General features: G+C 35.2%; 1 protein-coding gene across 3 annotated transcripts; it reads right to left on the bottom strand.

Annotated features, from left to right (window-relative positions):
* Positions 1-8,922: 8,922 nt before the first annotated feature.
* LOC145124876 (floral homeotic protein AGAMOUS-like) lies at positions 8,923-14,151 on the bottom strand. 3 transcript variants are annotated; one of them, XM_079060357.1, is made up of 9 exons: positions 14,035-14,151; positions 13,228-13,470; positions 10,509-10,590; positions 10,235-10,296; positions 10,037-10,148; positions 9,907-9,948; positions 9,593-9,634; positions 9,312-9,488; positions 8,923-9,139 (listed from the first exon to the last, which is right to left on the bottom strand). In XM_079060357.1, the coding sequence occupies exons 2-8, from the start codon at positions 13,452-13,454 to the stop codon at positions 9,312-9,314; spliced, it is 744 nt and encodes a 247-aa protein (XP_078916483.1). In that variant the 5' UTR covers positions 13,455-13,470; positions 14,035-14,151; the 3' UTR covers positions 8,923-9,139. The 3 variants fall into 3 exon arrangements, with proteins under 3 accessions (XP_078916483.1, XP_078916482.1, XP_078916481.1); XM_079060356.1 differs by lacking the exon at positions 14,035-14,151 and having other exon boundaries at positions 9,316-9,488; positions 13,228-13,828; XM_079060355.1 differs by lacking the exon at positions 14,035-14,151 and having other exon boundaries at positions 13,228-13,824.
* Positions 14,152-18,265: the final 4,114 nt, after the last annotated feature.

Genomic DNA, 18,265 nt, shown 5'->3' with positions numbered 1-18,265 from the left:
TCCTCAAGTTATGGATATCCAAAGGTCACTTCTTTTAAACACACACTTAAAACACATAAGTTACATAAAATGAAGAGTCTTCATTTTTATGAACCTTTAATTCATAAGTTATGAAATGAAAAGTTTTGGATAGTTACAAAACTTGCCCTCAAGTTTTGGAATTTGTAAAGTTTCACACACTTTAATAAACTTTAATTCCAAACCCTTAGAGTTTTAAAAGTTAAAATTCAACCCTTATACTATTTATAACATTAATGGTTAATTATTATATATATGTATAAGATCAAGTCGTTTTACCGTTAGTAGGCCTTATTCACGAAGCCGGTCTATAAGGGGGGTATAAGGTTGTTGCCTATAAAATGGCAACTTAATGGGTGTCCATTCTCACCCACCGCTTCCTTGATCGGTGGAGGGTCGTTAACCGAACGGGTAGGACAATGACTTTAAATTCTCATTAAAAGTATAATGAATATTATAAAGTAACTAAACCTTTTATAAATTCCCAATCTTAGTTACTTTAGGAAAATGTGAATATGGTGCTAACCCATGAAATTCACACTTTGTACCTTACCAAGTCATTGGTGGAGCGTGTGTGGTTAGCCGGCACACTAACTTGGACTAGTAAGGATCACGAAGGGTGGCTTAATGTTTATCATAGATCGGTGGAGCGTGTGTGGTTAACCGGCACATTGATTAGGTGATAATATTAAGGGTACCAAGTGAGTTTGCATGGTTATTCACACCTTGTTTTGTGATCCTCGGCATCCCAGTCACAAAACCTGAAGGGCACAATCGAGATTGAAACATGCCATTGAAAAGTTCAATGAATCTCAAAAGATCTAGGAGTTTCAAATCCAATTAAAACCTAATAAATTATTTCGTTTTTCATGGTGGAAATTGGTGAATCGTCATTCGCCTACCTTCAAATATTTTATAGCTTGGATTACGGCATCCCTCTTCCAAGTTATAAAATATTGTGTTGGGTCCTAGCCTTAATATTTCATATTGGGTGTTATATTAAGGACTTGAATCAACTAACTTGATTTTCTCCCATTGTAGATGTTTGGTTCAGACAACTATGATCTTCCCAAATCTCTTGAAACAAGCTTTCCTCTTGAAGATGATGTCCCTCAACATCATGCTTCACTCCCCCCACCTCCTCCATTTATTCTCCCTGACCCACAAGCCCGAAGACTTGAAAGGTTCAAGATCACTCAAGCTCTACTAGAAATGAAACATAAAGATGGAAGACCTGTGTGTACTCATGTCTTAGGAATGAAATCACACATAGACAGGTTGAGAATGTTGGGTGCTGTTATTTCAAGGAAGTTCGCTGTTGACTGGGTTCTTCAGTCACTTCCTGAGTCATATAGTGAGTTTATTAAAGACTACCATATGACAGATCACGACATGACCCTAATAGATCTTTCTTATTTGCTTGTTGCTGCTGAATCAGCAATGATTTGGCGCAATGGTCAAGCAAATATTGATGGAAGGTCTAATTCTCAAACTTCCATGGACATGGACAATGGTAACATTGGAAGTCCAGAAAAGCTTTCTCGTCCCAATGGAAGGGGATCGGCCTTGGTCAACCCGGTTGACCAAAAGGTAAAGGGAAAGGCTAAGTCTATGATTGTCTCGTGTACCATTCCCAAAGAGTCTATATGTTTTTATTGTCATGAGAAGGGACATTGGAAGCGAAGCTGCCCTAAATACCTGAAATATTTGAAAGCAAGTAGAGACAAAATGTTTGACTCGGCTTCAGGTAAGTCCACTATCTAACTTTGTTAAAGTTCCTAATTGTTGATTCTTATTACATGATGTGACTAGGTTGCATCTTGATGTTTAGCAGGATCAAGCAAAAGGAAGGTTAAAATAAGAGTGTGCTGAATCTGATCACGAAGATGGATTTCTATCGTATGGTTCGAGGATCGGATTTTTGAGCTACTACTTAAAAGTTATGATAGATTGCTAGGAAATATGTAATATCATAGTTTGTATTTGAAGATGCATTGTAAGGAATATTTTTTCGCATTTTAATAAAGAAATAAAAGTTTTGTTTAGTTTATTTTATATTATATCCCCTTACAATGGCATTTATGGAAATTGATGTTTGTATGTTTCTAGCAATATTGGAAATATGAGTTTGATTCTCTCATATGTGGTAGTGTCTGAATTTACCAAATGAGGAAAGGTTCTCATCACCCAAGCTTCAGTTAGACAGAAACTTGGAATCATACAAGTTGTATTGTATGATGAATGAGAATTTTCATCTTTGTAAAATTGAGACTAATTCATTGATCACATGCATATGTGAGTCAATTGAAGGACTAAGGAATTAGGTACACTGGGTGTGTGCTGGTCAAGGTCCACCACAAAGATCAATTCGTCATGATTTACTAAAGATTAGTAACTATGGTTATACTTATAAGGTTAAGTATAATTCTGTAACATTGGAAAAGTTTCAATGTATGGCAGAACGGATGAGAAGAATCAAATTTGGCAGAAAGATAAAAGTTTCTCAAATCTGAAAAGATGGGAGAGTACTTTAGTATCATGTTTTTATGATCATCTTAATGATTATGAAACCATATCACAAATTCATACTCTAAGGACATCTTAGTGCATTGTTATGACTAAGATGAGGGGTCATGAATTGTTGGAATGGTTAAAATCAAGAAGATGGATCATACATGTTTTTATGATCATCTTAATGATTATGAAACCATATCACAAATTCATACTCTAAGGACATCTTAGTGCATTGTTATGACTAAGATGAGGGGTCATGAATTGTTGGAATGGTTAAAATCAAGAAGATGGATCATACTTCGTTCCAAAACAACTCTTAGAGTCATACTCCAAGATTGTAACATTGAGTGACATAAAGTAAGGTTTAAAACACTTATCAAATGTAGTGTAAAATGTTTTCTACTCCTGTACATTTGAAATTGGTAAGTTGTGATGTCTTGGATAAGACAAAGACCAACTAAGACCAATTGTGTGAAGTGTTTATCTTAATAAGAATCTGCACTATCCCTTGAATGTTTGTTTTGTCAAGGAATGGTTCTTGACTAGGGAAACTTATATGTCAAGAGGACAATGGGAGTCTTAAAGATCCTGAAAGGATTTCAAGATTTAATCAAGAGTAAAACCTGAGTTTTATCACTAGCACACGACTTAAGGTTTGAAACCTATTAAGTTGACATAATTCTTGTTTCTGTGTCTGTTCCTATTAAGTTGACTATGCATATGAGTTCTGTTAGTTCTAAACTGTGTGCATAACAGCTTGGAAGCATTGGTGGGCTTTGTGCTACCAGATGACAAGAAATTAAGATTGAACAAGTTCAATCCATGTAAGGCTGAATTTGTTACTAACCTTGTCTTGTGATTATGGTTTTGACAAATTCACATGGATAGGAACTCATACACCATAAAATCTAAGTGTCATAAGGTTTCTCTCCGATTCATGAAAATGATGGTGAGGAAATGCTTTCACTAAGAAGATTTTAAGTAGATAGCAATTGTGATGTTTGCATTCTCAAAGTCGTTAGTGGAGCGTGTGTGGTTAACCGGCACACTAACATGGACTTGTGAGAAATGGCAAAGGTCTAAACAATTAAGACTATGATTACGGCATCCCTTTTCATAGTTCTGGAAATTGTTTAGACATACGTGTGAGCTATCTAAGAAAGGGTGTACGAATCTAAATTTCAGAAGTCCAGCTGATTTCTGGAAATATGTCAGAGCTAGTGGGAGCATAAGTGTTATGCTGATAATCATCATGTTAGTGGGAGCATGATTATTATGTTTAGTGTTGCAAGTTAGCAATGTTAATTATAAAAAAACAAAAGTTTCAATTCGTAAAGTTGTAGGGGTTGAAAAAGTTGTTTTGCTATAATTAAGGGAGAGGAAATTATACTTCATTTCAATTCTAAAAGCTTAGATTGAGTTTTAATCATCTTTAGTCAATGATATATATATATATATATATATATATATATATATATATATATATATATATATATATATATATATATATATATATGAATTTTATGTTGGAATGGTTCAACATAAGGAAATTCTATATATATTGCGTTCTCAAATTCGATTATGATTACAGCATCCCTCTTCATAGTCGATTTTTGAAAACATGGAAAATAAAAAAAATATTGTAGCAAAAGACTGATCCAGTATCAGGTCTTTATGTGAGACATCGTGAATCGTGTCCCATATGCTTCAGGTATAGGATCGGTCACATGTGCTATAATATTCATCCTTTCTAAATTTTCCAAATGCTCAGAGCATTAAGAAGGGAAAAGTCTAGAATTGGATAAGACTAAAATGATTAAGCAATTGTCGAGGACTATCTAAGGCTCACCAAAGATTGGTTGCTCAAGGACAGTTGGAAGTATAGTGTTAAATTTTGGAAGGACCATATGGATATATTCTGAAAAGAGGTAGCTCTTGTTCAGATATGATAATCAAAATAGGAATATGGAAATTTTCCATATTGGGAGTTGGATATTAAGAATCTATGAGAAAGTTAGAAACTTTTATGCAAGAAGGATGTTCAAAGCAATGTACTTTGAATATGAGAGTTCGTTTCCATAGAGTTGATCTCCTTTGGAATCCTCTGTAATGACTGATGACAAGGTTTTGGTGACCTTGTGCATAATCATTACGAGAGGATCAGTGCATATAAGTTTAAAATCTAACAGTTTTTTTGGTAAATGGTAGGAATTAGGAATTCTTACATTTACAATAAGGATTTGGGATTGTGAAATGAGCATCATTGGAATCATGTTCAATTGATCTATTTCACAAAGTAAAGGTCATAGACAAACATAGTGTGCATACTTGGAGTATGGCATAACTATTGTTTAGAAAAACAAAGTGTACATGCTAGGAGCATGGGACGACTGTTGTTTTTGTTCAAGTATTAAGTTGATTATTTGAAACATTATACAATGAATAATGTGTAATCAATATGGTGATAAATAAAAGGTGGTTTTATTTATATTCAAAAGGGTTCTGAGACCATATTGGATTCGATTATTATTGTGTTTCACTTTGCATGTTTTGACTTCCAGGATAGCTAGGTTATTCTTGCCGAATGACTAAGTTATTTAAACACTCCACAGTCGTTCATATGTTGGAAGTAGGTATGAATTAAGACTGTCATGAATCGAGTTTGTAGATGGCTAAACGTGTTTAGACATAGCAATGGTTGCTACAACATTCATGAGTACTCATAAGTTATGAGTATTGGAATTAACCCACGCTCACTTGTATCACTTCATGGAATTTATCTCGAGTGATCGTGAGACGGTAATATCATATAAGTCTTCAAACCTAGAGATATGAGTTGTTACCTATGAGTTGGTTGTGCATTGATTGCACGTAAACGCATCAGTAACTTGATGTTATAAAACGTGCCTTTGTGTATAATTCAACAAGTAATAGAAACAAGTATATGAGTCGAAGTTTATCTGTTCCTTCTAGTCCTTGGAGGATTAGAAGCGATATCTGGGCCCCTCGATGATTTTGTTTTGACCTATGTACCGGGCCCGGTCAGAACCTAATTGATGTGTTCAATTTAGTTCTTCATCAAATAAATTGGAAATCGGGAAACAAACTGCTGGACAATAAGTACGACGTTGTTCCATGTATTTGTCCGGCTGATATCATGAGAACAGAGGATTATATGATCACTTATCTAAAATGGCGCTTCATAGTTCAACAGAGTTTTCGAGAGCTACGATTGCTGGTTGGTTCCTGAAGTAACATACGCAAATACAGTTATTAGACTTATCCAAGTGGGAGACTGTTGGATAAGGTGTCTAAGTCCATAACTTATTTGGTATATACTTGACCCGACCCGGCATGGTCCATTTGGGTTGCACTTCACCCAAACTGTTTATGGATAATTTTATGATAATTGTATACTTACGATTTATTAATATATTATAAGTTATAATATATTAATATAAAGTCATGTTATTTAATTAGTTTTAATCTTGAATTAATTATGAATTAATTTAGTGATTAAAAGGAAGACTAATTAAATCATGGGCTATTATATTTATATGGTGTGGGCTAATACTCATTTGTTAATGGGCTAAGCTTATGTGGAAGTCCATGGATGATCCATGGAGCTTTTAACCCATGGATCCTTGGAAAGGAAAAGACATGGGTTATTAGGGTTTCACCCTAACCATGCACACTATATAAACAAGCTCATGTTGCATGAAATACTACCCTAGTGTGTGTGTAATAGTGGTGGCCGATTTCTAAGTGTTAGTATACTCTCTCATACATTTTCCAAGTTTGTGGTGATTTGTGATTTCCATTTGAGGCATTCACATTATTGGTGCTTGGCTCTCAAACTCCAAGGAATCAACAATCAACAAAAGGTATGTAATTCATCTAGTCCTTTTATGTTTAAAAGTACCCCATGCCATGCTAGATAGGTTATAAACCTTGGAAATTAATATTTTGCATGTACCTTAGACAAACATAGATCCAAGGTTTATTAGGGTTGCATGTACACTTAGGAAGTGTTAGAATGCTCAAAGCCCAATAGTAATAACCTTAGTTCCAAACTCTAACCTAAGGTCTTAATGGGTTAAGACTTAACGTCCAAACTTCAGATCCAAGTCTAATAAAATGTCTAAAGCCATAAAGTTGCAACCTTTATGCCTTTGCATGGCAAAAAGGAAGCTAAAAACCAAAACCCTAACTTATATCATCATCTAAACTTCCATAACTCTTGCATGGATGAATACTAGGGACCAAGATTGCATTTTTATGACAAGAAACCCTCTAAAATGCTTGAAAGGACGGCTCAAAAGGTCTGGAATGAACAATACTCAAGAGATCAAGGTTTTTGGGACAAAAGGGAAGCATCAAGATTTGAACTTTATACCTTCTGAAGATGCACAAGGATAAGTAGAATCTGGATCCAAAAGCTTGAGTACAACACCACCTCTGCAAGGATCTTCCTTCACCACCAAGAACATTAAAATAACATCAAGAGCTTCAAATCTTGCACACGAGGATTATGGTTTCGAGATAAGGGTAAAGAGGGATGGAGGCTGGAGGTGAGGAAAGGTTTGAGGCCATAAAGTCCTTTACATAGGGTCCAAACTCTAAAAATTAGGGTTTGTCCTTTGCTTGCGTACGCCTAGCGTACACACACCTACGCCCAGCGTATGTGAGGGATTTCGTAACCATCAATTAAGGACCTATGCCCGACGTACCCATCTCGTACGCCCAACGTAGGGACCAATTTTGCAAACTTTTAAGGAATCATAGCTAAAATGAAAATTACCTGGAACATTGGCGTTACAGACTGATTTTCAGGCCTAAATACATAAAAAAAAATGAAAGTAGTATCTAGGACTACGCATTTGGGACTAGCTAGAGACTAGCATAATCAGTCTTGGATGCCCATTAGAGACTGATTATTAACTATCCGAGACTGATTTCGTCAGTCTTTGATACTCTTTTTTTCCTATAGTGATGGTCCACAACATCTGTGTGGATTAGGTCCAACAAATCATTGCCTCTTTCATAGTGACCTATGAATGGCGCCTTGGTCATCTTTCCAAGTAAGCAGGATTCACATACATCATCCGACTTGTGGTCAAATGTTTCCAAGATCCCATCTGATTGGAGCTTGGCGATGCGCTTCTTGTTTATATGGTCAAGTCGACAATGTCATAAACATGATTTATCTAATTCACTATTAGAAGAACCAACATTTAGTAATAGCTTATCAATTTCACCTACGCAACCAAAACTTTGATACACACCTTTACAAGGACTAGCATTTAATATAAACAACCATTCTTATAAACCAAAATGTCATCATTATCATTATCAAAAGAAAAACGACAACCATCCTTATAAAGTGCATGAAAAAAAATGTTACGTGCCATATCAGGCGAAAAGCAACAATTTAATAAACTAAGATAAACACCATCACCAAGCATGATCTCATAGTCCTCAATCCTTGTAACAACTGACTTGTGCTTGTTTCCCATGATCAGGTTGAGCTCCACATGCCTCAACTTCCTACTTTGTCTTAATCCCTACATGTCAGAGCAAATATGAGTACCACATCATGTATCAAGAATCCAAGAGTTAGAAATAGATGTGTTATGGAATTATAGCATAAACATACCTGAGGTGCCAACCACCTTGAATTTTCCCTTCTTGAGGTCCTCCACGTATTTAGGGAAGCTACACTTACAGTGTCCCTTGTTCTGGCAATAGAAACAAATGACCTCATTTGGATCAGTGGAAGGGGCTATCTCGGTTTGGATCGTTCTCTTAGGGCCTTGGTCAAACTGTCCGGCCTTAGCCTTTCCCTTTCTTTTGTGATGAGAAAACATTTTCCTTTTAGTATAACCACGATCAATGGCCAAGACTAGAGCAGTAGGGTTGGAGTTGTTGGGTTTCTTGATGCTCGCTTGAACTGTTTTGAGCATGTCATGCAACTCCATCTAGGTCTTATCAAGATTGTTCATATTGTAGTTCATGATGAACTATGAATATGAACCGCAGAACGAGTTCAATACCATGTCGATGGTTAACTCCTTTAGTAGCTCAATGACCCTATTTAATCTTCCCAAATCTTAGCATATTATGAAGACATGTCCTTTTTATCAACGGATATAAAAAAGAAATCAATACGAAGGGTAGGATAAAACAAAGGTACATGTACATGATGGTCTCAAAAGATGTTCGTTGATTAATTATTGTCATCCTTCTAGAAAAGCGTATTGATACATCGTAAACATTAATCATGTTAATTATTGTCTAGAGCGGAGTCAAGAAATGGATGTAAACATAACAATATGGTCACGTTAAGTATTTGATCGAAACACATATATAGAAGAAAAATTATTAGAACGCGTAACATATATTTAAGCTGCTTCACAATATTAGATTGCACACATAAGACGATTGTAAAAGTACATATTTAGGGTTCTTCCGTTTCGATAATCAGAAATCAGTATTAAGGCAAGCAGATATTAGTCAACTCCTTGTTAATTAATCATTATGAGGTTATTACAGCTCGATCCAGTGGAAATGAGTAAAGGAGAAACCTCAACTCCGTCATCATTATTACCTAGGGAACACGAAAAGAACAAGTCAAGATTATGCTACTAATTGACAAATACATCATATATTCATATTGATAGACACACAAGACGAAAAGATTAACAAATATGCGTTTTCCAACATTGAGAAATAGACTTCTTGCAGTAAAAATTTTAGGGTTTATCCAAAGTGGAGCATACCTACACTAACCGAAGAGGGGTTTGGTCTTGGCAGGAGTAATCATTATCGGGTTGCAACTCGTTTGTGTGAACGTAGCTTCGACTGTCAAAGAGTTGGTGAGGTGTTACTAGCTCATAATCTGAACTTCCAGGCATCAAGCTCATGTGGTGCTGCTGAGCTCTTTCATTTTCAGCTATCTAAACAATCGTTAAACAAATCACTTGATAGAACTCCGATGGTTCATATGTGTGTGTGTGTGTGAGAGAGAGAGAGAGAGAGAGAGAGAGAGAGAGAGAGAGACCTTTGCGCGAAGAAACTGATTGCTGTTATGCAATTCAAGTTCCTGCATTACGAAAAAGTTTAGAAAAGATTCATAAACGGGAATTCGATTATAGATTTGCATGAACGTAGAAATATACATTATACATAATGCTAACAGAGAAACTCATTTTTTTTCATTGAACATTTGAGATATTATTTATTCATTAGGAACTGATATCCTTACTAAATTTACGTGGTTAGATTAATACGGAATATGCTCATAGAATAGAAGACAACATAATTGAAGATGGAGTTACAGTTTTAAGAGTGAGCTACAGGTTCGGAGCCACTTACTCTTTTTTGCATATACTCGATTTCAGCAAACAACAGTTCATTCTGCGATTTATTTATCAGACATGTTTATTATTTGATGATTTCAAAGGTTTAATTGAAATGAATTCTTAATAGATGACAAAGATACTACCTTTTTGGATCGAATCCTGCTAATCGCTTTCTCTAACTTAGTTTCAAGATTCTTGAGGTCCTTCACCGGCATGTCTGCCAAAGATTCCCCCATGATGTTCCTGTAGAATTGCCTTTTTTCCCCAAAAGTGTTATAGCTTTGTGTTCACAAAGATATATGAAGTATCTATATAAGGACACTTCTAATTCAGAAAGGTACCTGTTCTGGTTTTGAAGATTTGCAATTTGCTGGCGCAGTTTGGCAGCTTCTTGCTGGTAAAACTGTAGTTAAAAGATTATAGAATTTCATTAACGCGCTGGAATAATGTATTAACCTAATCATATACTGTTAGTAAACTACTATAATTACTAATCCCTTTGTTTATCAAAGGCCTATTGAAAACACGATAATTTTACAGCAACATATACAAATTATTCTTGCAAATTTCTTATAAGGTTGCAGGGTAATTAATTAATTAGTTACGAAAGGTTACCTGAGCATTGGCTTCAGCAACCGAGCCACTGCTAGGTGGATCTAGGCATGCTTTCTTGTACCTATCGATTGTCCCTCTAACACTGCAATAACAATAAGAGAAGCTTCAATGTTGTATTTCATTCAACATTCAACACATTAACTATACAATTTTTCACTTATTAACTGAACAACTTAAATAATAAAAATATAGCAAATATAATTAGAGCCTTACAAAAAGTAAACAATATGTAACTGATTGGCCCAAAAGAACGTAAGCTGTAAAATATATATAACAATGTGTTATTTGAGTCTTGTGAGTTAACATGTTAATTTTATAAGTCAAGCTAATAAAAATTATATGTTTGTTTTTAATTTGGTGTTCAATGTTTTCTTGGTTTTGCACAAAGGATAGAATGATGTTCATACAAAAACACATACATTGAGGTGTAGTACTCTTTGTATACTCAAATCTTAAAAGTATTTGAAATAGTAGGATTTGTGTGTGATTTTAAGGAAACACAAAATGTACTTCAGTGAATAAAATCTTACTTTTTCTCGGAGATCCTAAGGATACCATTTAAACTCACATTGTATATTGCCTTAATTTGGCTGAAGTTACTGATTGGTTGTGTCTGCCACGCTGTCAACACTCCTATCATTATGATTGGTTACCATTTTCTACGGATAGATTATTGCCACGTCTCGCTAACCCATTACACATTGGATAATCCAGTCAACTCTCACCCTTTAACCCTCCTCGTAGATCCGAGATCTCTGTTCTTTTTTCTCTTGTAAACCCTGAGTAAATCAGAGCCGTCCTTTTCATTGCATTAGACATGGTTGTACGATTTCCCTCTCCCCCAAGCGTTAGATAGTCTCTCTCTCTCTCTCTCTCTCTCTCTCTCTCTCTCTCTCTCTCTCTCTCTCTCTCTCTCTCTCTCTCTCTCACACACACACACACACACACACACACACACACTTTCTCTCCCACACACACCACACTTGCGCAAGCATTTACCTACGCAGGATCTATGATTAATGCTCTAAATTTGAGATACACGGCATTATCATTATTTGGTATAACCTCTCTCTCTCTCTCTCTCTCTCTCTCTCTCTCTCTCTCTCTCTCTCTCTCTCTCTCTCTCTCTCTCTCTCTCTCTCTCTCTCTCTCTCTCTCTCTCTCTCTCTCTCTCTCTCTCTCTCTTAATTATAGGTTGATGTTTTAGTTTGAACAGCGCATGATAAGCTTGGAAAAAGTTTTTATTGGACAATCCAAAGGGAAAGAGTAGTTCTTGTTCTATTTCACCATGGAAGAACTTTTTAACTGAGTATAAGAACTAATCACTCAATAAACTTGAAAGTAAATCTGGGTTTTTCTTTTCTAAAGAAAAAAGTCTGGGTTTTGATTTTATTAAAAGAAATTGTCATCCAGGTATGCATTGTTGTTAGTTTATAGAAAAGAAATGACAAACTTATTGCTAAATAATTAATTAAAGGGATTTCCAAAAAATGATCTAATCTCTCACCTGGATGATAAAACCCTAATATACGTCGTCTAATCTGCATTCAGATATAAAATATACTCTTTTCATAAATATAATAATAATAATAATAATAATAATACCATTTTTTATTTTTAATATGCGCAAACAATATTTTTCTCCTTTTTCTGCGGTGATTCAAGTTTTTATTAAACCCTAATTTTAGGATCATTATAAATAAAATCCGTTTGATTAGCCATCTTTCTTCAAAAATCCCAAAATATAGAGATATCCGTTCTATTTCATCCAACATTTAATTAACATAGAGCTCAGGATTCGTGCATGTCAAATCATCTTCTGGTGAAGATGAACGTAACTTGTGTGAAAATCCCTCTTGGGTTATCACTTTTTAGGTCAAGGGTAAAAAAAAAATTAGGGTTTATTCAAGAAATACTAAACTGTTTTTTTTTTCAAACATAAAGTTCTGAGATTATTGCTTAAACTAGTTTAAAAACCTAAATTTTGTTTTTCCTTTCTTGACTAGACTTTGATGACATCGCTTTTCAAAGTCCTTTCACTTGGCTTTGGACAATGAGTAACTGACATATGTTTACTTAGGAAGTGTCAAAGTGATGGATCTCTTGAGCAATAGGAACTTGACAACCACTTGTGTGTGTGTGTGTGTGAGAGAGAGATAGAGAGAGAGAGAGAGAGAGAGAGAGAGAGAGAGAGAGAGCTCAAACAGTGATGAAGATAAGAGGGAAGCTGATCTCAGACGTCTGCACATACACTTCCTATATCTTTGCTTACTGGTTTGCAACATATCTAATGGTGGCTTCTACGTTGCCATCTATAACAACAGATTTTGTGGGTACCAAAATATGAAACAAAAGATTGGATCTAAAAAGATGAACCACAAAATTATAAATATAAAAAAATCTCTTTGTGGGAAAGAAACAAAACACAAAATATAAGAGAGACAAGTGAATCTTTGTTCACAAGAAGAATAAAAACTCAAAAAAAAAAATATATCACTATAACCTAAAGGTTGTGTCCTTTGTTCTTAAATTTTTACCACAAGTAACATTCATTTTATGTACTATTTTTCACAACCCTAAAAAAGATAGATGAACTTTAACCTAATTTTTAGTTGCCATCAAGTATCATTTTATAAACAAAATAAAACGTATACCCACAAAGCATTGAAATCCCAATTAACAATAAGATGATTCAAAAATTACCCAGAAATTACTTTACCTGTTGTTAGCATACTCATAAAGGCGGCCACGGCTTGAGAAGACAATAAGAGCAACCTCAGCATCACAGAGAACAGACAATTCATAGGCCTTCTTGAGCAAACCGTTACGACGCTTACAAAATGTCACTTGTCGATTTGTGGTATTCTCGATCCGTTTGATCTCGATCTTTCCCTTCCCCAGCTTTCTCTGTGGAGAAATGTCCCCGGATTCATTCTGAAACGACATGGATCGATCGATGCAACTGAAATCAAGCTCACACGCATCAGAATTTTCCATGAATACCTGAAGTAAATTATACAGACTTCACACTAAAAAAACAAGAGATTAAACTTGCTGATTGTTTGAGCTCAAGAAAAAGAATGGGTGGGTTGAGGAATGAATTTTTATGTATAATTGAGGAGAGAAACTAATCAAGTTTCAAATTATTCTCTCTTGCTTTTTGAGGCCTCTCACACACAAATCTAAACAGGAAAGATGCAAAAAATGGAAGGGGGAGGTGGGTGAAAGAGGAGTTATAAAAAAGTAGACAATGACCCTTTGTCCATGATATTAACAAACTCTCTTAATTTTGATCGTTATCTCTTAATACCAAATCCATTTTCTTCATAAATTTTGGAATATTTATACAAGAAAAACAATATTTCTATATATGGATCTCACTCATCTTCTCTCTCTTTAAAAACACTATTCAGATTTTCAGTGTTTATAAGAAAAGGTTGAGAGAGAGAGAGAGAGAGAGAGAGAGAGAGAGAGAGAGAGAGAGAGAGAGAGAGAGAGAGAGAGAGAGAGAGAGAGAGAGAGAGACCTTTGAAACTGAAGTGCTCTATGATGGGTGAATGAACTTTGGACAAAATTACACTCAATCTATATATCTTTGTATTTGTGATAGGCAACAGTTTGTGAGTTACAGGCGGACCCTTTGTACTCCCCCTTTCTTATTAGAAACGTTGTCATTTTGACCTTGTAGTCAAACATTTGCCTTCTTTGGTGTTGATTTAACTATGAGATAATCGACAAGATGTCCACTTTTATAAACGCATGAAAAACAAATTGACAGTCATTTTACATAAGGCCAAAACACCACAATTTAAGAACGAAGTTTGGCAGTCCTTTATTGTGGCCACCCATTAATTATTCAGAGTGGTAGAATTTTCATAAACCCTAAACATCTTGAAAATAGTACTTCTTAATTAGTATTTCTCTTTATATGGCTTTCAAAACTCATAGAAAGAACAAGACGGAGACATGTTTTATTTCCATCAGTTAGCACAATGGAAGTAAGAACTTTTATCTATAATATTTTGAAATTATGCGCAAAAAACTACTTTTTAAGCTTAAAACTCATAATGAAAGAACATTTTTGAAACATAGGAAGAACAAGTTCGAAATTCAGGCAAATTACAAGTTCAAAACGCTTATAAAATACATTTTTTTTTCTTGTTTTTGTGGTTATGTAGACCTTTAAGAATCATCTCAGACTTATTTCGGGAGACCATACAACCCATAAATCAATTTTTATAACTAAGAATTAACAAGTTTGCACCTCATAAGAACAAGTGGAACACATACGAACTCAAGCACAAGTTTGATATTAATATGAAGTATATGTTTTGTTTATGACACTAGTACAATGATCTACGGTCACACTTTCGGAAAAACGGTCTGTCACACTTTTTATTAAAAGTGTGGCCAAAGGTCATCAAAAAAATTTACAAACTGTTTTTGGATACATTTAAATTAGTTTGTGTGACCATTGTATAGATAATCAAAACTTTAACAACACTTAATTATACCAAATGTGACAAATATTAGTCACACTTGAACATTGAGGCCATAGGTCACAATTAGCCACATGTATCGATTAAGATTGTCATACTTTTTTTATAAGAGACAATAGATAAGCGTATTATGACATGAGGCAGTAGTATGTGTGTCTATAACCTGATCGCTAAAAGGTGATACATATGGTCACACTAAATATTTGTGTGTCCATAGGGCGGTTCTGTACTAGTTGTACTTAGTTAACGCAAGAAAAGAAAACAAGTTAGTATTGGTTGTTTATGGTCATGTACCTTTTATTATGTGTGCCAAAATATGACACTACAAGAATAAGTATCTATAGTGACAAAGCCTAAAGGGACGACGAGGGTCGTCACTATAGGAGGAGCTATGGGGACGACTTGTAGTTTCAATAGGGTTGACCAATTTATTTTTGACCTGAGATTCGTAGACGACTTGGCGGGTCTCAACTGGTTAGGCGGGAGATTTCACGGGTTCCTGAAAATTTATAAGGACGAGATTTCGTCTCAACTAAAACAAAATAATTTAATACGTTTTTTTAATAGCCACAACTCTGTACAGATCAGGAAGCTAGGTCTCATCCATTTTTCACAATCGCATACCATTCACCCCTTTCTCTCTATTAAACGACCCCTACTTGAGGCCGACCACCACCACAACGATGTTCGCCTGCCGACCTCTACAACGACCACCGCCTGCGACCTGCGACGTGATGTCTTCGGGAGGAGAATTCGAGTTCCATGTGTTGATTTTGACTTCCTGCTTTGGGCTTGGTGTTGATTCCGGCGACCTGCAAAGATTTCGGCACCTGGTTCCGTCAACTGCTTCAATTCCCCTGATTCCAGCTTCGTCTTTCTGTCCAGCAGCTCCCATTTTCTCTAGGTATGTATCACTAATTTTGTTGTTGGGTTAATGATTTTGTGATGTGTTAGTAATTTAGGGTTACTGATTTTTGTACTCCCACTTCAATAAAAGTTCTTTCACTTTTCACATCCTCCATCGGAGACACTGTACATGTTAGAATACCCAAGAAACTTAAAGCTAAAGCTAGTACCCAAGAAGCTTTAAGCTAAATGGACTGTGTTACAAGTATGATTATAAGTCTCTTTTTGTTTTCATAACTCCAAAGATTACATTTAAAATGTTTTAATCATATTCATATGGTGTTAAAATGTTAATGCAGAGCCGTATGAGGCCATGACATCCATTCTGGAGGCCGTAAAAAAAAATAGTAAGATCATCTAAGAATCATGTTATTCATTTCATATTAAATTTTCAATGTTTGCTAATATTGTTATAAATGATTGTGGTTTTTAAGGAGGTGAGGAGACCATTGCTAGTAGTGCTCCCAGTGAAGGTGAGGGGGAAGGGGACAATGCCATTGGCATTAGGTAATATTTCAGCATTTTTGTAACATTTTTTGATGTTGTTGATATGCAGGCAACATATTCAGATAGTGATAGTTCATTTGAAGATGGATCCAAATGCAGGTCATTCACCTACAAGTTGCTCCCAATTACACTTCATTGAAACCATCGGTACATAGTGTTGGTAAAAACTGTTTTGGTCAAAATTGCCCCTGCACACTGTTGCTCCGGCTTGTGTTTGGAGGAGAAGGACTTGAGAGACGGGTTGTTCACAGTTTCCAATGTAGAAGAGGCTGAGAAGATTTTGTTGGCTCAGACGCCGGAAAAGTTGAGGGAATTGATGAAAGTTTTTTTTGTAAAGCCTGTCAAAGGAATCCCAAATTACTTTCTAGCTGATTTCATTGATGTAAGTTTATTACATATTTACATCTATTTATTCTTATAAGAATGTAAGATGTTTCTGTGGCATCAACCCATAACGTGGTTGTAACTTGACTGGTTATTTTTTATGCTCGTATATTGTGATCAGGGTCTAGAAAATGAGAATGTTAAATGGTTAAAACGAATGATGAAATTGATAGGTTTCTTGCATTTGTCATTTTGGAACATGTAGGTGATGTGTTCAGAATATTTAAAAGAAAAGAGAGAGCTTATTCAATCAATTCTCAAGGATAGACAGTATTCAGAATATTCAAGAATGCCAAAGGTTAATCAGGTTTGAACTTAGAACCTTTTCTTTTATGGTACTAAATCCTTTTTCAAGCACGTACCTAAACTACAACAAATTCAACTTTCAGTAGTCCTCAATGATTTTGAGCCCAAATTGAATCTATTAGAAAATTACATGCACTAATAACAATTATTAATTGGTTTTCCTAATTATTTGTTACAAAAAAACGTTGTATAGTAATGCCATTATGCCATCCTTGTTTTTTATGAAAAAGAAAACTGATTTATTATTTGTTATTATATATTACTAATTAAAGATAATACAACTTGGATAAAATCCAAAAGGTAATTGTTAGGGTCGATTGTATGAGATTGTTAATGTGGGTTACTTTGTTGAAAATGAATTTGTTTATTGTGCCAAATCAAACAGCCAACATTGATATTCAAATAGCCCACATTGAATTTGTTTATTGAACTTGTGTATTCAAATAGATTGCCTCAAGCTTGCATTTAGACAAAGAAGTGGTCATACAAGAGGTGTTGGAAGAAAAAGTGAAAAATGTAGCAAGTGTTTGTATCTCAAAAGCCAAACGCCCAAACCATGGCAGTTTTAATGAAAATGAAGAAGCTGAAAGTGGTGATTAGAAAAATAGTTAATGAATTCGATTAACTAATAGAGTGATTGTGTTGTATAAAACATCTAAACAATTTCAAATTATGTTAGTTTGTTTTTGGTAAACCGATTGTGTAAGATATTTTTAAGCTTTTGATTGTATGATGTTGAAATGTTTTATAGTTAAATTTACTATTTGTCGGATTTTATGTAAAAATTCTGGGAAATTAAACAAATAATAGGGAGTGGATGTAAATTGTGTCCAAACACCTATGGGGACGATAAGTCGTCGCTATAGGCGCACCTGTGGGGAATACAAGTCGTCACTATAGGGGTACCTATGGGGACGACATGTCGTCTCTTTAGGTGTACCTATTGCGACGAAGGCTATGGTGACGACAAAATGAGCTAAAGCGACAGAGGTAAAGCGACGAGGCCTATGGTGACGACATGTCGTCCCTGGCATCTATAGCGACGACTTTGCACCCTAAAGTGACGATTTTTGTTGTTCCTATAGGTCTTTATTCTTGTAGTGTGATGAATTGGCTTTGAGAGAAACAAATATTGTGAGTGTAGGTAGCATTTAG

The sequence above is a fragment of the Lactuca virosa genome, chromosome 7, assembly GCF_052849685.1.
Source record: "Lactuca virosa cultivar CGN04683 chromosome 7, Lactuca_virosa_CGN04683_v6, whole genome shotgun sequence".
Lineage (NCBI taxonomy): Eukaryota > Viridiplantae > Streptophyta > Magnoliopsida > Asterales > Asteraceae > Lactuca > Lactuca virosa.
This window is presented reverse-complemented; position numbering and strand designations above follow the sequence as displayed.

Bases quoted from the DNA above. Each gene is read 5' to 3' on its own strand.
- LOC145124876 (XM_079060356.1), bottom strand. From the start codon at position 13,505: ATGGAAAATTCTGATGCGTGTGAGCTTGATTTCAGTTGCATCGATCGA. The intron at 10,591-13,227 runs GTAAAGTAATTT...TTGTTATTGCAG, and splicing joins TATGAGTATGCTAACAACAG to TGTTAGAGGGACAATCGATA. The intron at 10,149-10,234 runs GTACCTTTCTGA...TGGGGAAAAAAG, and splicing joins AATCTTCAAAACCAGAACAG to GCAATTCTACAGGAACATCA.